Source organism: Nansenia antarctica, assembly GCF_963989245.1.
Source record: "Nansenia antarctica genome assembly, chromosome: 13".
Lineage (NCBI taxonomy): Eukaryota > Metazoa > Chordata > Actinopteri > Argentiniformes > Microstomatidae > Nansenia > Nansenia antarctica.
In genome coordinates, this window is record NC_137683.1 from 14,058,600 (window position 1) to 14,077,396 (window position 18,797).

Sequence of the window (18,797 nt, forward strand, 5' to 3'; positions counted from 1 at the left end):
ATGCCAGGTTGAAATCATTCGCCTCAAATTACTTCACAGGACCAACATAGAATCTCAAACATCTTCGCCATCCATAATGTTTTACTTAATAATAATAATAATAATAATAATAATAATAATATTCACATGAGAGATTGCTTAGTTGTGATGGTAGAGCATTGACACATCTCCCTCATACCCATACATAACACCAGCTACCTTCACTATAGCGTAGCCTCAGTGTCTTATTGAGAGACCAAAGAGTCTGGCGTGTCTAATGCTGTCGTTATGTTCTGTTATGTTATGTGAGGGGAGGGAAGGGAAACGTTACTATTAGCTCAGCATGGTTAAGGCCACTCTCTAAGCACCTAATTGCTTGTGATTGTGTGCATTGTTTAAAGTATATAGCTATTCCGTGTAACAAGAAGCTGTCCCTGGAGTATGAATGGAGTATGAATGTGCTTTCATGTCCTTTCATCATAATAACAAGGATTCAGAATGAGACATGCAGGAGAGAGCATTTTAACTCTGTTAAGGGCCTCAAGTAAAATCATGTCATATGCCAAACATAAACAGAAAACAAGAAGGGCTTGATGTTTAATACTGAAAGGAACACCTTGTGATATTGAAACGTCATTTAAATTGACAATTCATCTGAGAAACAGATTTTCCTTTTAAAAGTGTCAATTTCAGTGGAAAAACAAAACATGGGTAATGTAAAACATTGCCCTGGCACAGAAGCTTTTGAAATATAATCGGTCCATATACACAGTTTTAACTGCCTTAAGGAGTTATGTCCTACAACACATTAAATGTGTGGTGCGGTCTAGCATGGAGGTCTGTCTCACCAAACCAACATGGGGACCCTACATCACCCAGCCCTCAGAGGCAGACATAAATATCCTCTAGAATAGCCAGAAATCACCGTAGCACCCTCAACTCTCCCCTGATCCCTGATCAAACAAACACCTTTGAGGTTATGTTAACTTGTGAATATACTGTTTGTTTTTTGGTGAGGGTGTTGCTTACTGAAATCAGCTCCAGTCAATCGTCGGTGGAAGGGGCTGATTTACTTGGAGACATAAGTCTTACCAATGAGAGAGAGGGGGGGGAGAGAGAGAGAGAGAGAGAGAGAGAGAGAGAGAGAGTGCACACACACACACAAAGAGACAGAGAGACCAGTGTTAAAGTCAGTTGGTAGTGAGGTAGAACACGGGCCTCTCCAGGGAGCCGGAGTAAACTGAGGTGTGTCCTGCGCCAGCTCTCAGGAGAGCCTTGAGGCTCTATAATGGGGAACACTCAGGTCAGACCTTGAATCCCGACTCTCTATAATAGAATAATGATCAGTAATGCACTGGCCATGCCTGTCACAAACTCTCAGCCAACTCGCACAATTAGCCCTGTCTTATTTGCTCTCCCTCCCACATTGCAATGTGCTGGTGCCGAGATCCTGAGAGGGGATTTCCAGATGTTCATCATAAACCTCCATGAATTTTTTTCCAGAGGGGTTGCCTCTCTCTCTCTCTCTCTCTCTCTCTCTCTCTCTCTCTCTCTCTCTCTCTCTCTCTCTCTCTCTCTCTCAATAAAATCAATAAAGTCAATCTTTGTTGTTGGGTGGGAGAGAGCGAAGCCCATTGAACATGACCACTCAGACAAGTGTGAGCGTTAATACTGGTAGTTGGATGAAACACACTTAACTAGCTCGTTTATGTGAATTCCTTTGATTTTTACAATCAAACCTACCAGTACGAAGCGAAAAACTCTCCAGAAGTGCAGAGGGGGTATCCAGAGGGATTTCATAACGCAGGGGGAAATAGCGTGCGTTCTCATGTGATCATGTGGAACGTTAAGTAAGCCACTTAAAAGAGAAATCACTTGACTTCTTAGAGGTCAGAGGTCAGGGCTAAGACCATTTGTTAGACAATCCTGCCCTGTGATGGTAGTGTATCAACCCAGTGTTGCGTTAACCAAAACCTCAGCCCCCTCTCTCAGGAACTCGACATGGATTCACTTGGAGAGGAGCGTGGCGTATCGTCATAGATACCGTGACACAGACACCATCCAGAACCCTTTATCATACAACTGGGTACTTCCATACAGAGCTGTGTTGTCTGTTTCTGTTCAGAGATAAGATATAGTGGTATAGAGTGTGGGAGAGGAAGCTACGATGTGCTAAACGGTCCAGTATGAGAGGGTCCTCACCCGAGGACTCGTACAAGCAGCCAGGATGGGGTCTGATGTTGTTCTGTGTCCTGTATGTTGGTAGTACTTAAGTCTATAATGCGTATCCAGATAGCAAAACCACTTCCCATTTGTGTTGGTTCCTCTGGGCCGAGACCAGGAAGTGGTGGGCCACACTCTGTGTTTTGCGGACTGGTACTTTGCCTCGAGCAGCACACCCTCTTTTTACCACAAATGGACTGGGCTCGCTTTTCGCTCTTAATAAATTGGCGGGATTGGTGGGTTTGTGCAAAAAACTTTAAAGGGAATCATTAACAACTGAGCAACTTTTTTTGGTCTGGCCGTGCCTCTTTCTTTCCATTAGTATGGAAATGTTCTCCATATGGCTGTTTGTGTAAGGTGGAGTCAGACCTCTGGAAGTCATTCTCTATCCTGTGGGGTAAACAGCGTAGTGACCCAGCATGTGGAGGATAGGAGGCCCATATGTATGTACTGACCCCTCTCCGCTCCCTGCTTTGATATCTGAATGGGTTGGGTTGGGTTCCTCTATGATCTTAACTATTAGACCCTGGCTCTCTTTTGTTTTGAAGGTCTAAGGCTCACCCTTTTCCAGCTGTTTTCATGGTTCCTTATTTTTGATAGCTGCAAATCATTTTCATAATTATGTCGTCGTCGTCGTCGTCCCCCGCTCTCTCTGTCTGTCTCAGAATGTTCTGATGTTTAAACAGGTGGGATTATTTTTTTGCCTTTGTGGTTCACATGTGAAAGGAACAAGGTAACAAATAATAAAACATGCAGCATTGACATCGTGTTCCTGTCATTGAATAAAAAATGAACATGGAAATATTTTTGATTTGATTTCAACAAATGTCATCTTTTATACGGCGTTGTATTCCAGCAGAACGGTGAATAATCTGATTCTCCTTCCTGGCTAATGCCATTACTCTGACTGATTCTGTCTCCCAGCCATTTCTCATGAATTCTCAACATGGCGTCATTCTATTCTAACGGAGTAGACCTGAACCCAAGCAACGAGACCCAGAATTCATGTCTTTTGGCTGCTTTACATTACGTTTCTTTCTGCGTGACTAATTATTTTCTTGCCATCACTTTTAGCCTCAATACAATCATTTCTCTTTCTTTTACAGCTATTCTGATATTACTTAATGTGCTCAAGAATTTCTGAGTGGGAGAGATTTGTTATTTCAGTGAAACCTGAAACATTGAGCTCAGTTCATTTGACACACATGTAATAGCGTTATTTATTCTTGCTCTGAGGGCTGGGGAGGGCTTGGCGTGTTGTTACGGGGAGGGTAATTGCGCTGTTATTGCAGCTGTCCACAAGGAAAAGCAACAGCCATATCCATTTTAAAAACACAATATGTTCTCTGATGCTGAAACAATTCACAATTACAATTGTAATTCTACTGAGGGGTCCTCCTCCATCGTATCATCCAAAGCCTTTGATGAAAACAAGAAAAAAAAACACTTGATTCAACCAGACACAAGCACTCCTCTCATGGCTGTGGTTAATTGGGTTGTCATGAGCGAGCTCATTAGCAATATGGTGTGTGTTGCTGGGATGATTTCTCCATGTCAACCCGCTCTGATGAATGCCGAAAACAACGCCACTTCCTGGTTTGGATTGAAGTGTGTGGTCAAGGTCCCCGGCTAAGCATGTGTACGGTCGGTGAATGGTAATGGTGCTGCCGTCTCGCTCTCCACTCAGGGTCAAGGACATGTGGGATGCACTAATGACAGACATGCCTTACCCAATCAGAGGGGCACCTTGTTTTGCTTCATTAACACCTACTAACATCCTCCTCCAAATAACCTCCTCAGTAACCCTGGACTCAGCATTGTGTGTGTGTGTGTGTGTGTGTGTGTGTGTATGTGTCTGTGTCTGTGTCTGTGTCTGTGTCTGTGTCTGTGTCTGTGTCTGTGTCTGTGTCTGTGTCTGTGTCTGTGTCTGTGTGTGTGTGTGTGTTAGGACTAAGAGTGTCTTGAATGAGTTCTGTAAAGACAATGCATAGTACAGTACATGTGCTGTGTGTGTAGACACTGTATGTGTGTGTGTTAGTGTGTAACAGGAGTGTGTGTAATGGGAATATGTTTCAGGCTAACACGGGTCCATACGCCCAGACGGGCCGCCACTCTGTGTCTGTGGAGGCGCAGGTGCAGAGACAGAGGCAGGAAGAGAGAGACTCCTTCCAACAGGCCCAGAGACAGTACAGCTCCCTCCCACGGTAAGAGAAGCTAACACTATCTCTTCCCCCCTGCCCCCCTCCTCCACTTTTTCTTTTCCTCTCACCGTCTTCCTGTCTTTCACACTTGCCGTCAAAATCTGACATTTTTGTTATCGCTATGCTTTTCAGCAAACACTTATTCCGACTACAATCATCCATCCAAACCTATACCTCCCTCAGTGGCTTCCAAAAAACTTGTTTTCAAACGGATGGTTTATCTCTGAAACCTCCGCCCTCTGCGACTCAACGCGGAGTTCAGAGCCATGGCTGTGTCACTTCATCTTCTTTTTTTTTGGTTTCTTTGCATATTTGTCAGAAATGTCAATAAAGCTTATAGTATCTGGGATCTAAAAGCCTCGGGGGCTGAGTTTGGTATCAGTGTTTGCATTTCCAGCTGTCTCTCTCTGATGCGTTCATATCAAACACCCATTCCTCTCTAATCGCTCTCAGTCAATGCAAATCAAAGAGGCATCGGACGCAGATGGAAAGCTTCCTCACATAAGCTTTACATACTTAAAGAGAAAAAGCAAATCTTAACTGAAGGCACCCGTGATGCAGTTTGACTGTTTGAGAGAATTTATTCCAGTTATCCAATAAAAGTTTCTTTCCTCCTAACTCTTTTTTTCCTTAGCTGAAGGCGAGCCAAAATGTGTTATTATTTCCTGGAAAGTTTTGGAACTTGGAGAATGGGAAAAAAAGTGAAAGCTGCTTTATTTTGTATACAATTTACATTTTATTATCAAATTGTGTCTTTAGACTCTGATTCCTTTGTGGCTGTTTCAAACAACGACAGAACGTGTGTGTGTTTGTGTGTGTGTGTGTGTGTGTGTGTGTGTGTGTGTATGTGTGTATGTGTGTGTGTGTGTGTGTGTGTGTGTGTGTGTGTGTGTGAGTGTGAGCGTGTGCGTGTGCATGTGCATGTGTGTCTGTGTGTGTCTGTATGTGTGTATGGGGGGGGGGGGGGGGGCTCTCACATGGAGGAATCCAGGTTTTATTTGCCAAAGCAATTACTCTCTCCAGGGACGTGCAATTCCAGTATCAGTCAATGCAGAGGTTTGCACAAACAACGCTCATTTAAACGCTGCGATCATCTAATGTCTGTGGTCTTGGGAGAGGGTCGTTTCTCGGTCGATTAAAACCTGCTCCTGCCCATGGCTATGAATGTGTGGTCCACTCTGACACTCAATCAATAAGCACAACGATTCTGGACAATCCATACCTTTCTTTCATAATGTGTTGACTGCAGACATGTTATTTGATGTGGAGGCTACTTGTCCCTCGTACCTGCATTCTTCGGGTTTCTCTTGGGGGAAAAAATCCATCTCTCCTGAGAGAAAAAACACTATCTGAGTATGTCCTTTGATATGCATTCCTGCCATAATCTCATAGAGCATCTTTACGCCAGGGTCAGATCAGTGTAGCGTGCCATGTGACCCCAGGGAGGGCTCATCATGGACAAGGGCTGGACACAGCTCCTCATTAGGATCTGACGGTCTTCCCTCTGACTCTTATTCCTTCCATTAATCCCCATGCTCCTCCTGCTCGGCCTCCACCCTTTTTAACGACTTGAAAAACGGGAAGCAAGAGCAGTCATCCATAGCCAAATGAGGACATTCCCAAAAACCCACGCTCCCCAAAAAAAAACTCCCTGGGAAGGGAATGCTATCTGATTACTGGTAGTCTTAGTAGTCTGGGATAGTGAGGATTGGGGTAGCCACTAATGAAGTCTTGTTATTGCAGCAAGATTAGCTTGTCTGGCCTGGCTGCGGAGCAGGGGGATGATGCCTGTATTCATACCTGTGTGGTAACAAGATGATGGTTTTAGCAAGACTACTGTTCATTATTTTTATCGTCTGGGAGCTTATTAAACAATGTCGCTCCATGCCGTCGTGTCGGGAATCCACGCCGGCGTTCCTCCGCTATCCCCGTGATCTACTACTGCTGCTGCGCTCCACCGACACACCTGCTCCCCAGCTACCGAGGGAGCTGTGGGCTCGGCCTCCGGACCACCACGGCCGCAGACTGAGGAGGAGGGGGAGACGCGGAGGGGTGAGACAGCGAATGCGGAGAAGAGCGGACAGGCCACCTCTGCCTTCTATGGTTCTCTGCAACGCCCGTTCATTGAAGAACAAAGTTGACGAACTCCGATGCAACACCAGAGCCCAACACGAGTACCGCGACTCGTGTCTGCTCGTTTTCACCGAGACCTGGCTACAGAAAGACGTACCGGACTCGCTTGTGGACCTTGAGGGCTTCTCTCTCGTGCGCTCCGATCGGAACTCAAACTCCGGGAAGCGTATAGGAGGTGGCACCTGCGTCTTCATCAACCAGAAGTGGTGCTCTCAATTCACCACAAGAGAGTCTGTCTGCAACCCTGACATTGAGCTGGTATGTTTAAGCCTCAGGCCCTTTTATCTTCCTCGAGAATTCGGGAATATTGTACTATGTACAGTTTACATTCCACCGAGTGGTAATGCTGCTAGAGCAGCCAGCGCGATAGCAGACTGTGTGCACAGACAATTGAAACGCACTCCTGAAGCACCTTGTTTTATTGCCGGCGACTTTAATCACTGTAAGCTTGAGTCTGCGCTGCCTGGATTCACGCAGTATGTTAAGTGTAACACGCGAGGTGAACGAATCCTTGATAAATGCTATGGCAATGTTAAGGACGCCTACACTGCCAGGGCTAAACCCCCGTTAGGTAACTCCGACCACAATGTTGTCCAGCTAATTCCCACGTATAAATCTCTGCTTAAAAGTAGCAAACCCCAAGTTAAAACAGTTCATGTCTGGAATGATGATGGCATTGAAACCCTAAAAGGCTGCTTTTCCTGTACCGACTGGGACCTCTTTCACGGTCTGGACCTTGAAGAGGCTACTGACACTATTACAGATTATATAAAGTTTTGCAGAGATAACGTGCTACCCCTGAAATCTATAACTGTGTACCCTAACAACAAATCCCATATCACGAAGGAAATCAAAAAGTGCATAGTTCAGAAAAGAATTGCATTCAGGAATAAGGATCTTTTGGCCATGAGGAACATCCAAAAAGAACTGAATCACAAATTAAGGGGGGCCAAGAGGAAACAGAAAGAGACATTTGAATCCCACTGCTCTTCTATGAACACTAAAAAACTATGGGACTCCATGAAACATATGACTAACATGGCCCCAGCTAAAAGGTGCCTTAGTGTCCTAAACGAGGGTGAAAAAGCCAATGAACTTAACCATTTTTATGCCAGGTTTGAGACTGCCGACTTCTCGATGGAGCAAACAGTGGCTCTTCAGGCGCTGCCTGAGTTGGAAGCAAGTATCACCATTGAGCAGCGCGAGGTACAGAGACTGTTCGCTAACACCCGCCCTAGAAAGTCCTCCGGACCGGATGGCATCTCTGGGCTCATGCTAAAGTCCTGCAGTGAGGAGCTGGCTGAGGCCTGGTGTCCTATCTTCCAGAAGTCTCTGGACTCTCACACTGTTCCGTCCATCTGGAAAGACGCTATCATTATTCCTGTTCCTAAGAAGGCTAGCTGCAAGGAAAATAATGACCTGCGACCAGTCGCTTTGACATCTGTTGTAATGAAATGTTTTGAAAAATTCATTATATGTAAAGTGAAAAATGCAGTCAGTTGCTCTCTGGATCCTTTTCAGTTTGCGTATAGATGTAACACAGGCACAGATGATGCAACCTCAGCCATGGTGCACTTCATATCTAAGCACTTAGAGGACCCTACCTACTATGTCCGACTCCTATTTGTTGATTTCAGTTCTGCTTTTAACACGATACAGCCGCACCTTTTAATTGAGAAGTTAAATGGGCTTAATGTCCCCCCCCTCATTATAAAATGGTATCACTCCTTTTTAACTAACCGCACACAGCGGGTCAGTGTTAATGGCACTCTTTCGGAACCCAGAACCATAAGCACTGGTGCTCCACAGGGTATAGTCAGTTCCCCCGTGCTCTTTACTTTATACACAAACGAGTGCAGAAGCACCTACCCTAGCAACCGCATCATAAAATTTTCGGATGACACTGCCATCCTTGCTTTAATCAAAAAGGACAGTGACCTAAATGACTATTATTCTGAAATCCAGAGGTTTGTTAAATGGTGTGATGTTAACTGCCTGGTTTTAAATGTTAAGAAAACTGAGGAGATGGTGTTCGACCCCAGAGGTGTTGGGGACCACAGGCCTGTGGTCATCCACAAACAATCCATCTCTCAGGTCGCCTCTTACAAATATCTTGGGGTTTTCATTGATAACTCACTCACCTGGAGCACTCATGTAGACAGCCTTTGTAGCAGATTACAACAACGACTACACTTCCTACGCCGCCTTAGAGTTCATGGAGTTGACCCAAAATTTATGCTACTTTTCTACCAGTCTGTCTTAGAGAGTCTCATCAGATACGGCATTACATCTTGGTTTGGTAACCTATCTGTAAAACTAAGGTCCAAACTGGTCCGACTGATACAGACTGCATGGAAGATCATAGGGGTGAAAGACCACTCATCCCTGCAGTCTATTTTTGAACAGGCTACTCTCAGACAGGCTAGTAGAATTCTCATGAATCCCTCCCATGTCCTACATGCAGAGTATGAACTGCTGCCCTCTGGGAGGAGGTTCAGAGTCCCCCGCGCTAGATTAAATAGATTTAAAAATTCTTTTATTCCCGTTTCTGTTAAACTTTTAAACTGCACCAGATGAATGTAACTTATCTTGCTTATCATTTTATTTCCACTCTTGTTTTAATCAGGTCTGCCTTCTGTTTGTGTGCTAATATCCTGTATTGTCTGTTGCTCTTTGTTGGCTGCTGTGGGGTGTAAGCCCAATACAAATTTCCCAGTGATGGGACAATAAAGTGACTCTTGACTCTTGACTCTTGACTTGACTGATAGCAGGAGAGTGGGCTGATTAGCTCTAGTAGCAGGCAGGATCAACGTCTTCCAGTGGCCAGTGTGAACTGGCATGGCTACTCATCTGGAGGCGGGGGCAGGGGTGGGGGTGATTGCGCGTGCGCGTGCGTGTGTGTGTGTATGGGTGAGTGTGTGTGTGCGCGTGCATGCGCGTGCGTGTGTGTGTATGGGTGAGTGTGTGTGTGTGTGTGTGTGTGTGTGTGTGTGTCTCTGCTCCCATTTTTATAAACCCTGATCTATACCAGCTGGATTGTAGAAAAACATCGACACAGCAGCCACACATTTCTCTTGAAGCCAACTTCCCGGCTTTGTTTGTTATGTTCTGTCTGTCTAAATTTAACCCACGTTTTTGTCATGACGTATCTTTGCTTTCAACTCCCAACTCCCTCCCTCGAAAACCGAAGCCATCCTCTGCGTTCCATGTCCTGGAGTGGGGGTACGAGATAAAGAGTGCCACACCTCCGACGTATCAATCATGCTAAGATTTCGAAAGAACGATACGGCCATACGGATGATATCGCATTTATTGTATTTTTTTTTCTCCCAAATCAATGCCCAATCTGGCGTGGAATCACAGGTCGCTGACTTGTAAAATCAAGCGTCTCGGGTTTCTAAATCAACATCTTCTACGTGAACGGAGCCCGTTGTTGAGCCAGAGCATAAACGTGTGGCGGGCCCACCAGTCAGAGCAGATCCTAAGCATGTGGTAAGACTCTCTATGCAGTCTGCCCCCACATCTGCCCTGGCTTGGATCCTACCTCTACTCCCCCCTTTCACACACACACACGCACACACACACACACACACACACACACACACACACACACTCACACACACACACACACACACACACAAACAAAGAACCACACTCTCTGTGCCATGTGTTTCAGCTCATCCCTTCTCTCTACCCTGGGTGAGCCACGGGGGCAGACATGCACAATGGTGGAGATGTGGGATTCTCATGTGAAAACAGAGAGGACAATACAGGGGAATGGGGATACACAGAGTTAGAGAGAGAGAGAGGGAGAGAGTGAGAGAGAGGGAGGAAAAGAAGTGAGAGATATGGATGGTGGCAGGGGGAGAAGGGGGAAGAGATAATGAGGATATGGGAAGAGGAAGAGGATAGGGAACTGTGTTTTTTATTGGGTGAACCGAATAGAGATGCACGTCTTCAGTTTGTATGGGCGGATGTGGTCTTATAGTCGTGGACTGTTTTCTATTTCAACAGCCAGGGAAGCCAGGTCATGTCAGAGACAAGACCAAAGCAATCCCACACAACTGTTCCCTTCTCACATCACTAGCTCTGATAAATATCTAGTTAAAAGTCATCTTTTTACTAACCACAGCAAAAAAGTGTCTGGAGACAAATGTCAGCCTATAGTTTCACGGATTCCTTTTTAAGCTAAGAGTTTGACAGGACAAAAAGGTGGACTGAGAAAGCGGCGCTTTGTGCTATTTTCTTAAATATAGCTTTAACTGTATATCTCACTGCCACCTCTAATGACAGTTGCACAGATAACAAAAACAGGCAGCCAGGCTTCTTAGAATGTGTGTCGGTCTAAAAGCTTGTAAGCACTGTGTGATGTGAACTCAAAAACCTCTCGAGCGCATGAGGTCACTGAGGTGTGAATGGGATTTCTCTTTGCACACGAATGTAGAAGACACTGTCACCAGTTCCATCGCACGTTGCCCCTAATGGATCCTAATAATGGAGCTGGGGCCGCACACGTTCGCCGAAGCCAAGACGTCACCCAATCATGGCTTTTAGGCCCGATTTCAGAGGGGTTTTAGTACGAGGTGAGGTGGGGAAGATTTGCAGCCGTCAAGTCAACCCGAGATGGGAGGAAGACAGCCGGGGGTTGACGGGCTGCCATTTCTGTGTCTGCGATAAATGCACTTGTCTGCCGTCTCCAAAAAGCGGATAAAACCAGGTGTTCTTTGTGGGGAGGTTTTAACTTTCTTTTTTGTGGGGAGCTTTTAGGTTTTTGTGTTGTAAAAGTAAGGTAAGGTAAGTAAGGTAGTGGAAGTAATAGTCATGTGGGCATTAGAGCTTCCTCCATAATTATCTTTTCTCTCTCTCCTCCTTCTGCACCTTGATTCTATCTAATCACAGAGTAGGCGATGCCGACGACCGTCGATCTCTCTTATTCAGGCTTTTGTGTTTGTGTCTCTTTTGTCCTCTTTTTACTGCAGGCAACCTCGTAAAACCCCGAGCTCGGTGTCTCAGGAGTCCTGGGACAAGGCGTACCCGCCCGGCGAGGTCTTCCAGACGGCCAAGGAGAACCCGCGCTACTCCAGCTACCAGGGCTCCCGGAATGGTTACCTGGGCGTGGCCAGCGGCTTCAACGCCCGCGTCCTGCTGGAGACCCAGGAGCTGCTGAGACAGGAGCAGAGACGCAGGGAGCAGGAGGCCAAGACCCGGCTGCTGCCTCCGCAGGACACCTCCCCCGATAACACCTACACCCCCCACAAGGACCATACCCTAGCCCCAGGCCAGGCACCGGCGGGTACACCGACCCCTGGCCCGACCACCGTCGTCCGAGTCCCATCCAAAGGCCCCTATCGCCAGGATGTCCCCCCTTCCCCGTCCCAGCTATCCAGACTCAACAGGCACCAGGCCCCCGAGAAAGGACGGCCATTTTACTCTTGAGGGGGGGGGGGGGGGGGGCGTCTGTAAGCGGAGGACCGATCCGCAGCAATAATGTACAAAGATATTTGGGAGTCAGTGATGTTTGAACACAAAGCTCTATTTGAGTAGAAAGATGACGATTGATGTATAGTACAATATGTCGATGTTTCTAAAGAACTTGAACTGTCACGATCTTGTTCACCTCCCATCTCTTGTGTACTTACAGTACTACTGTACCCATATGTGATTGTCTCGCCAGTGTGATTATCCCACTTTTAAGTGCCTTGGGGGTTCACAGATTTGTCTAGTCTTACAAGACCTCACCCCCCTCCTTTAATGCTTGTGTATTTGAACACTGTCGTTCTGCCGGGGTGAAGCGACACTCCGACAACGGATCCGACACATGCAGTTAGTGACAGCCCGAGAACCAGGCTTCTGGTCCAGGGCTGGGAGCGGCTTCACCGTGTCGATCTCCTCCCACAGTATTCTGACCTATCACAGGGGGGAACCTCTGACACAAGACATCAAGCTCGGACGTCAGAGAAAGCACTGTCAGGATTTCTGTGAGGGGTGCGTAAGTTTTGTATGCGTGTCCAGTACCACAACTGACTGTGACTGTTTTGTAAGAGTGTGTGCATGCTTACAGTATGTGTTTTTTGAACAAAGTGTGTCTTGCGCGGTATGCTTGCGTCAGCACGTGGCTGACACAAAGAGCACAGGGTTAACCAGCGCGGCTGAACCCTGGAGTAGGAGCGGGGTTTGGGCACGACCCTGCGGTTCAAGGCTCCAGGGGGAAATCCCCATCGCCTTCCACACACTACTTATTTAAACTCAACCTCGTGCTTTTTTTTCCCCCTGCTGAGAAAACCAAATCGAGTGTCCCTCTCTACTCATACTTTCCCTCTCTCTCTCTCTCCCTCCCTCTCTCTCTCTCTCTCTCTCTCTCTCTCTCTCTCTCTCTCTCTCTCTCTTGCGCTCTCTCAAACATACACCCACACATCTTCTCCCTCTGCATTTTTCTTCTTGTTTTTGATCTTCTCTCCTTCTGTTGATCTCTCCTCTTCTCCTCCTCCTCTCCTCTCCTCCTCCTCTCCTCTCCCCTCGCTCCGATCGAGGTAAAATCTTTAGATCTTTCCCTCTGAATTTCTTTCCATCATGGGAATTCATTCATTGTATAAACGGGGTCAGGGTTGGGTTATTAATTAATGGAACTCATGAAAAATGGATCGGCGTGTTGTCTCGGCGAAGAGGAGGGGGAGGCGTAAGGGCGTCAGGTGTTGCCATAGCAGTTCCAATGCGCTTTGACCGAGTGACTGTAACCAAAGCCAGTCTTGTCCCAACGCAATCCTGCTCCCTACTGAATTTTTTATCGCAGTGGTTACTGGGAAACCGCATCATCCTACTAAAGCCTCGACGACATCACAGCATGACTGTCTGCTTTGGACCTAGAAGCTACGATCTATCTTGATTTTAATCAATCCCGCTGCCATTGATGAATAATAGGTACTGGTAGTATTCGTGTTTTAACTGTCACTGCCATATTGTTTGTATCATTCGTGTGGGAGGTGCGTGCATGTGTGTGCGTGCGTGTGTGCGCGTGCGTGTATTTTACTATCTGTTAATAGTGCCTGTAATGTGATACCCCACATTTTTTAATATACCCTGGCAGGGGTATGAAGCGCTTGGCGATGACAAAGCAGTCGGGGAGTGGGAGGGAACAGAGGGAACCAGGGTGGGCAGAGTGACCCTACTGATGACTCAGTCAATGGATCCCTCAGAAGTATTCCATAGAGCCTGAACAGAGGAGCATTCTGCATGCCCATACTCTCTCTCTTTCTCTCTCTCTCTCCCTCCCTCTCTCTCTCCCTCTCCCCCCCCCCCTCTCTCTCTCTCTCTCTCTATATATATATATATATATATATATATATATATATATATATATATATCCTCTCTCTGTTCCACATCTGTTCATCTTCAAAAAGAGAAGTGCATTGTTTTGTATGCAAATCAAAGAGGGAAATTGTCCTCTGTTAAGAATATATTGCTAACAGCTTCCTCTTGCTGCGTCTTTCTGTGTGTGGATGATGTGGAGATGGGAGGGGGGGGTTCTGGGAATGTTCTGACAACAGCTGTTTTCAGTGCTTGATGGTGCTTCCACATGTCATGTGTCACGCGTTGGAGGTGATTCAAGTGCCTGTATCATCCAATACGTTTTTTGTTTTTGTTTTCATGTAAGCAAAATGTTATGTCATCTAATGCACATTTGTATTTCTTTGTTATGCAATTACAGTCTTTGTTTGTGTCTTTTGTCTTTCCGACACATGGAATCTTTCCCACAAAGCTATTGTTTTAATTCTGAATAGAAAATATGGATAATCTGCACATTGTATTTTAATGACTGTTCCTCATTGTCTTTTACTACCCTTTAATTAGGTACGATGGTGTTTCTGAATTACTAATGTAAGTGGTTTCTAAGACTTTTACATGGTTTATTAAATCTGTATACAGCCTCTGTCTCTGTAACATTTTACAGCAAAATGACAATGATTTTACAACAACAACAACAACAACAAAAATGGAAGGTTTCCATCCTGTTTACAACTCTCTCGTTTAATCAAATCAAATCAAATCAAATTTTATTTGTATAAGATGCTTTGAGATTCACAAACTGTTACAATGTCACAGACTGAAAACCTCCCCCCTTTTCCCTGTTCCAAACGAATCCTGTAATATGGCCAACACATTTTGTATCAATGGAAAAGAAATGAAAAAGGGAAGAGACGAAACACATCCTTCCTCGAGTCCTCGTATCTTAAATCTTCTCCTGATAGATCACTTTAATGTTGGCTTAGAGCTATCACGGAGCTGGCACCCGGTCTAATAGGATGCTTAATGACTCTGACGGCGATAAAGACAATAGTAAAATTTATGAAGTTCAACTCCAGGGAAACCAGGTTTTACTCCCCACTGCATAGGAAAATGTCAAACGTTCTCCCTTTGAAAAGATCCATCTGTTCAGAGTGGTTGAGGCGATACTGTATGTGAGAAAGACCTTTCCCTTCAGCATGGAATAAGACATAAATACTTTCTCACCCTGTCGAGTCACGGGGAGGTTCAGGTGAGAGAACCAAACGTTGGAAATCTTCCAGGCTTCCAGTAAGTAAGGCACGGAGCCTCACCCCACCACGCACCGACCCAGTATTAAACCCCAGAGAGGAGAGTTTAAGACTTTAAGACTCGGCGTCTCTGCATAGTGAGCCAGGCCTTCTTTCCCAGTGTTGTCTGTGATGGACTACAGCTGAGGCAAATAGAGACAGAGATAACACACTTCGCTGTTCCGTAACACTAGAACAGCCATGGGTGGGGTCGTTTTGACCAAGTGAGTAAAAACATGTCTCTACCTTTGCACTCGATCAAATTTCAGGACCCCGCCTTTTAAAAAAATGTCCTAGATATGTGCGTTCTATCACCCAGTATCCTTCCATTTTCAAAATCACCTCAGGATAAGCTAGTATAAAGCTATTTTGCTAGTTTTTCAATGCTGTGATCAAAACAACAATCGAGGTAGTGACGATGTCTATCTCGCCGTGTCCGGTATATACAGTGTATGTTCTTCTGAGACCCTATATCAGTTTGCACTCTAACACATGAAGGCCTGGGGGAACAGTAAAGCTGTCCATGGCCCCTGCTATACCCTATCATTACTCATAATGGAACAGCTTGGTGAGTCTTTAATGCCCCTTTGCATTCCTCATAATGCTCAATAAAAAAACCTCAATGTTCAATGATCAACAGCAGACTCTGTCACTACGGCAGTTTGATTTCATAACTACAGTCTGTCTCCTTAACCTGTAACCCGTTTCCAGACACCCCTGTGCTCTCAGCGCGAGTGTGTTGATATGTGAAGCAGATGCGTTCCGTGTGAGCGGTCGGCAGATAAAAAGCTAATGACCCGGGTGGATTTGCGTTTTTTCGTTTTTTTCCGTTAGCCCAGGCGAAGGGCTGATCCAGAGTCACCTGTTTTGGGTTGAGGAACCTGTTTCTCTTCTGTGCCTTTGCCTGCGGGGCCCCTGGGAATTCCAGAGAGGAAGCTGTTGCTGTCATTGGGAAAAATATGGTCATAAATCTTGCAGGAGGCGAGAGAAAGCAAATTGTGGGGAGTCCAGACACACACATACACACACACATACACACCCACCCCCACCTGAAGACTCTTCTCCAAAGCTTCAGGCAACATCTGGAAAGTGTGTCTGAGAAGAAGTTATGCTCTATGGGACTCTGCGGTGAGAATGGGGGGCTCTATCAGAAAAAGAAAGAGACAAAGAAAGAGTGTGAGAGATAGATGGAGGTTTTTATAGCCACAGAGAAGCAAAGAAAGAAGAGAGAGAGAGAGAGAGAGAGAGAGAGAGAGAGAGAGAGAGAGAGAGAGAGAGAGGTAGACAGCGCAGATGTGCCGCTTCAGACACCTCAGACGCCTGTATCTCAGAGATAAGTTTTTTTTTTACAGAATCCACAGCACTTCCTATTAACAAATCTCTCCATGAAATTGGAAGGAAATCCGCTGGTCCGAAACAGACCAGAGGGAGACCCAGAGCTGGCTGGTCGTCCTTCGCCACAAGCCTGGAGGCTGTTCCCATCGTGCCACCCAGTGAGGGACACACTGAGACCAGTGATCCTGAAGGCTTAAAGGCAGCATGCGTTTCCTCCAGTGATGAGGAGATTCAGACATGATAAGGAGCCCACACATGTATGTGTGGCTGTTTAAAGGTCAAGTCAACTTAAGGAATGTATCTAGGGTTACACCACTACCATTTATACAACAACCACTGAATAAGCTGTTAAAACGGTTGGTTCAAACCTTTTCCTTGAGGTTTGCCCCCCCCCCGCCTCTAAAGCCGCATAGCCTCTGAGCTGTAAAGATGATAGCTGCTACACGGAGAGCGGAGATGTAATTGAGGCCTATAAAACAAGGTGGTATGTGAGCGTGTTAACGAGATAGCTCGCTCCCAGGTGGCAAAAGGACGGGCGTGGAGGAGCTTCGGGGCCGTGAGGGGAGGCCGGAACATCAGGCTGCTATTAGCGTCGTCACCATGGAAACAAGAGGGCAGCCAGGCAAACTGTGGCATATAGCCCTGGTGGGCCTGAGTGAGGGTAATAGGACCTGTCATATTCAAAGCCCCCAAAAACTCCAGGCGTCATTTCAGGACCCCCTCACCCTTTCAAGTAGCCCCATCAAAGAGCCTGATTGGAAACAGAGATGTTGTGTGGATGTTCGATTGATGTCGTGGAACCTGGAAGTTGTTTTATGTGCTTTGATTATTTAGAAATCGTTGTTTAATGTTTACATTTTTGAGTTAGTAATTCATAAAATACAAAGGTTCCATCTCACAAAACATAATGGAATGTAAAAGCTTTGACGCTCAATATCTCTGAACTACCCTAAACGGAGATAGAACTTTATAATTCTAGGCTCACGAAATGTCTGTGGAAACACTGCTAGGAATGTTATTTACCACCTTCTATATCGTATGCAAGCATTGGGAAGGGCGCTAGTTCATTTTAATTGAGTAGCTAAATTAATTTTGCAGCAGAGTTGTGACTGGTTATGGCTACTCTTTGAGCTAGTTTCCAAAAAACTTGTTTTCATGTTTGCACATGGAATTACACAGACTGTAACGCCTTTGAAATGGTAATGCATTGTTTGAAGTATTTTTGGTAAACAAAGTGAAACAACAAATGCAAATATGTGCTGCGTTTTTTCATCTTGTAATAATCGTTCTCCCAGATTCAGGACACATAGTCTTGTTGCCTTTGTACAACATCAAAGATGAATGTTACCACTGAATAATTGTGTTGTATGATACAATATACTGTATGATAACTGTTTCCTACTCTTATTACTTGTTAGTAATAAGGCCTATTATAATACACATAGGCCTATACCTAAAACCTGAGAAAAAGCACATCACTAATGTCTATGCTTTGGTATAGGTTGTTATGGCCTATATTTCTTTTCCATACACCATTGACATGTAGTGCTCAGCCAGTGCAAACGGATGCAGGCATACTGACAATAGTTTAGGCGGTAACAGGTGAAAACACCACTGTGCTGTAGCCATATCTTGCCTGCGCTCACGTCTAGTTAGAGTAGCGGTTAATAGTGTTCATGACAATAAGCAGGTCACGTGCCATCATGTGCGCTGAAAAATCTGGCGTTGAAAACAGCACTCATATTTCAGATACACCCCCCAAGAACAATGGCAAGCGCTGATGGTTTTTTTTTACATTTGAAAAAACGTAAATAAATATATTTTAAATTATTTTTAACCATATTGTAATGTCAGGGGCGATGAGAGTTGATTTGTCACTGTTGACACACACATTTGATGGTTGTGTTTTTCCTGCTCCTCTGTCTTGAATGTGACGCTACAGACATGCTTAGTGTTTATGCATTTATGGATTTATACAGAAGTCCTCTCTTCATCCTTGCCGAGCAGAAAGGCTCTGCCAGAGTGTCTCCGATGAAAATCTACATGGGAATAAATCTTATAATCTCTCGTCGTTTGCACACTAGACTGGCTGAGAGCAATTACTCTGACAAAGAAAAAAATCCTCATCCTTGCTACCATATCTGTCTCTCTTTTTCTCCAGATACGGGTCTGCGGAGAGACGATTGTCCGCATATTGAAATGGCCATGGAGAGTTCCCCATATCTCCCAGTGTGTTTCTTCTTTATTCTATATGACCCTTCCCCCCAACATAACGGCCCCACTCACTGAAAATGGAAAAGTCTGTGTATTTATAAGTGTTATTAGACACTGTGGGATTCACCCAGATGTTGAATGG

The 18,797-nt window shown here is 45.4% G+C and overlaps 1 protein-coding gene across 1 annotated transcript in view; it reads left to right on the forward strand.

Annotated features, from left to right (window-relative positions):
• Positions 1-11,972, forward strand: part of pard3aa (par-3 family cell polarity regulator alpha, a) — a gene marked incomplete at both ends in the record, with an annotated part of 345,696 nt that extends 333,724 nt beyond the window's left edge. Inside the window, 2 exons of the mRNA XM_080544006.1 lie at positions 4,279-4,406; positions 11,516-11,972. Of these exons, the coding sequence (XP_080400132.1) occupies positions 4,279-4,406; positions 11,516-11,972 (585 nt within the window). The remainder of the gene's footprint in view (positions 1-4,278; positions 4,407-11,515) is intronic.
• Positions 11,973-18,797: the final 6,825 nt, after the last annotated feature.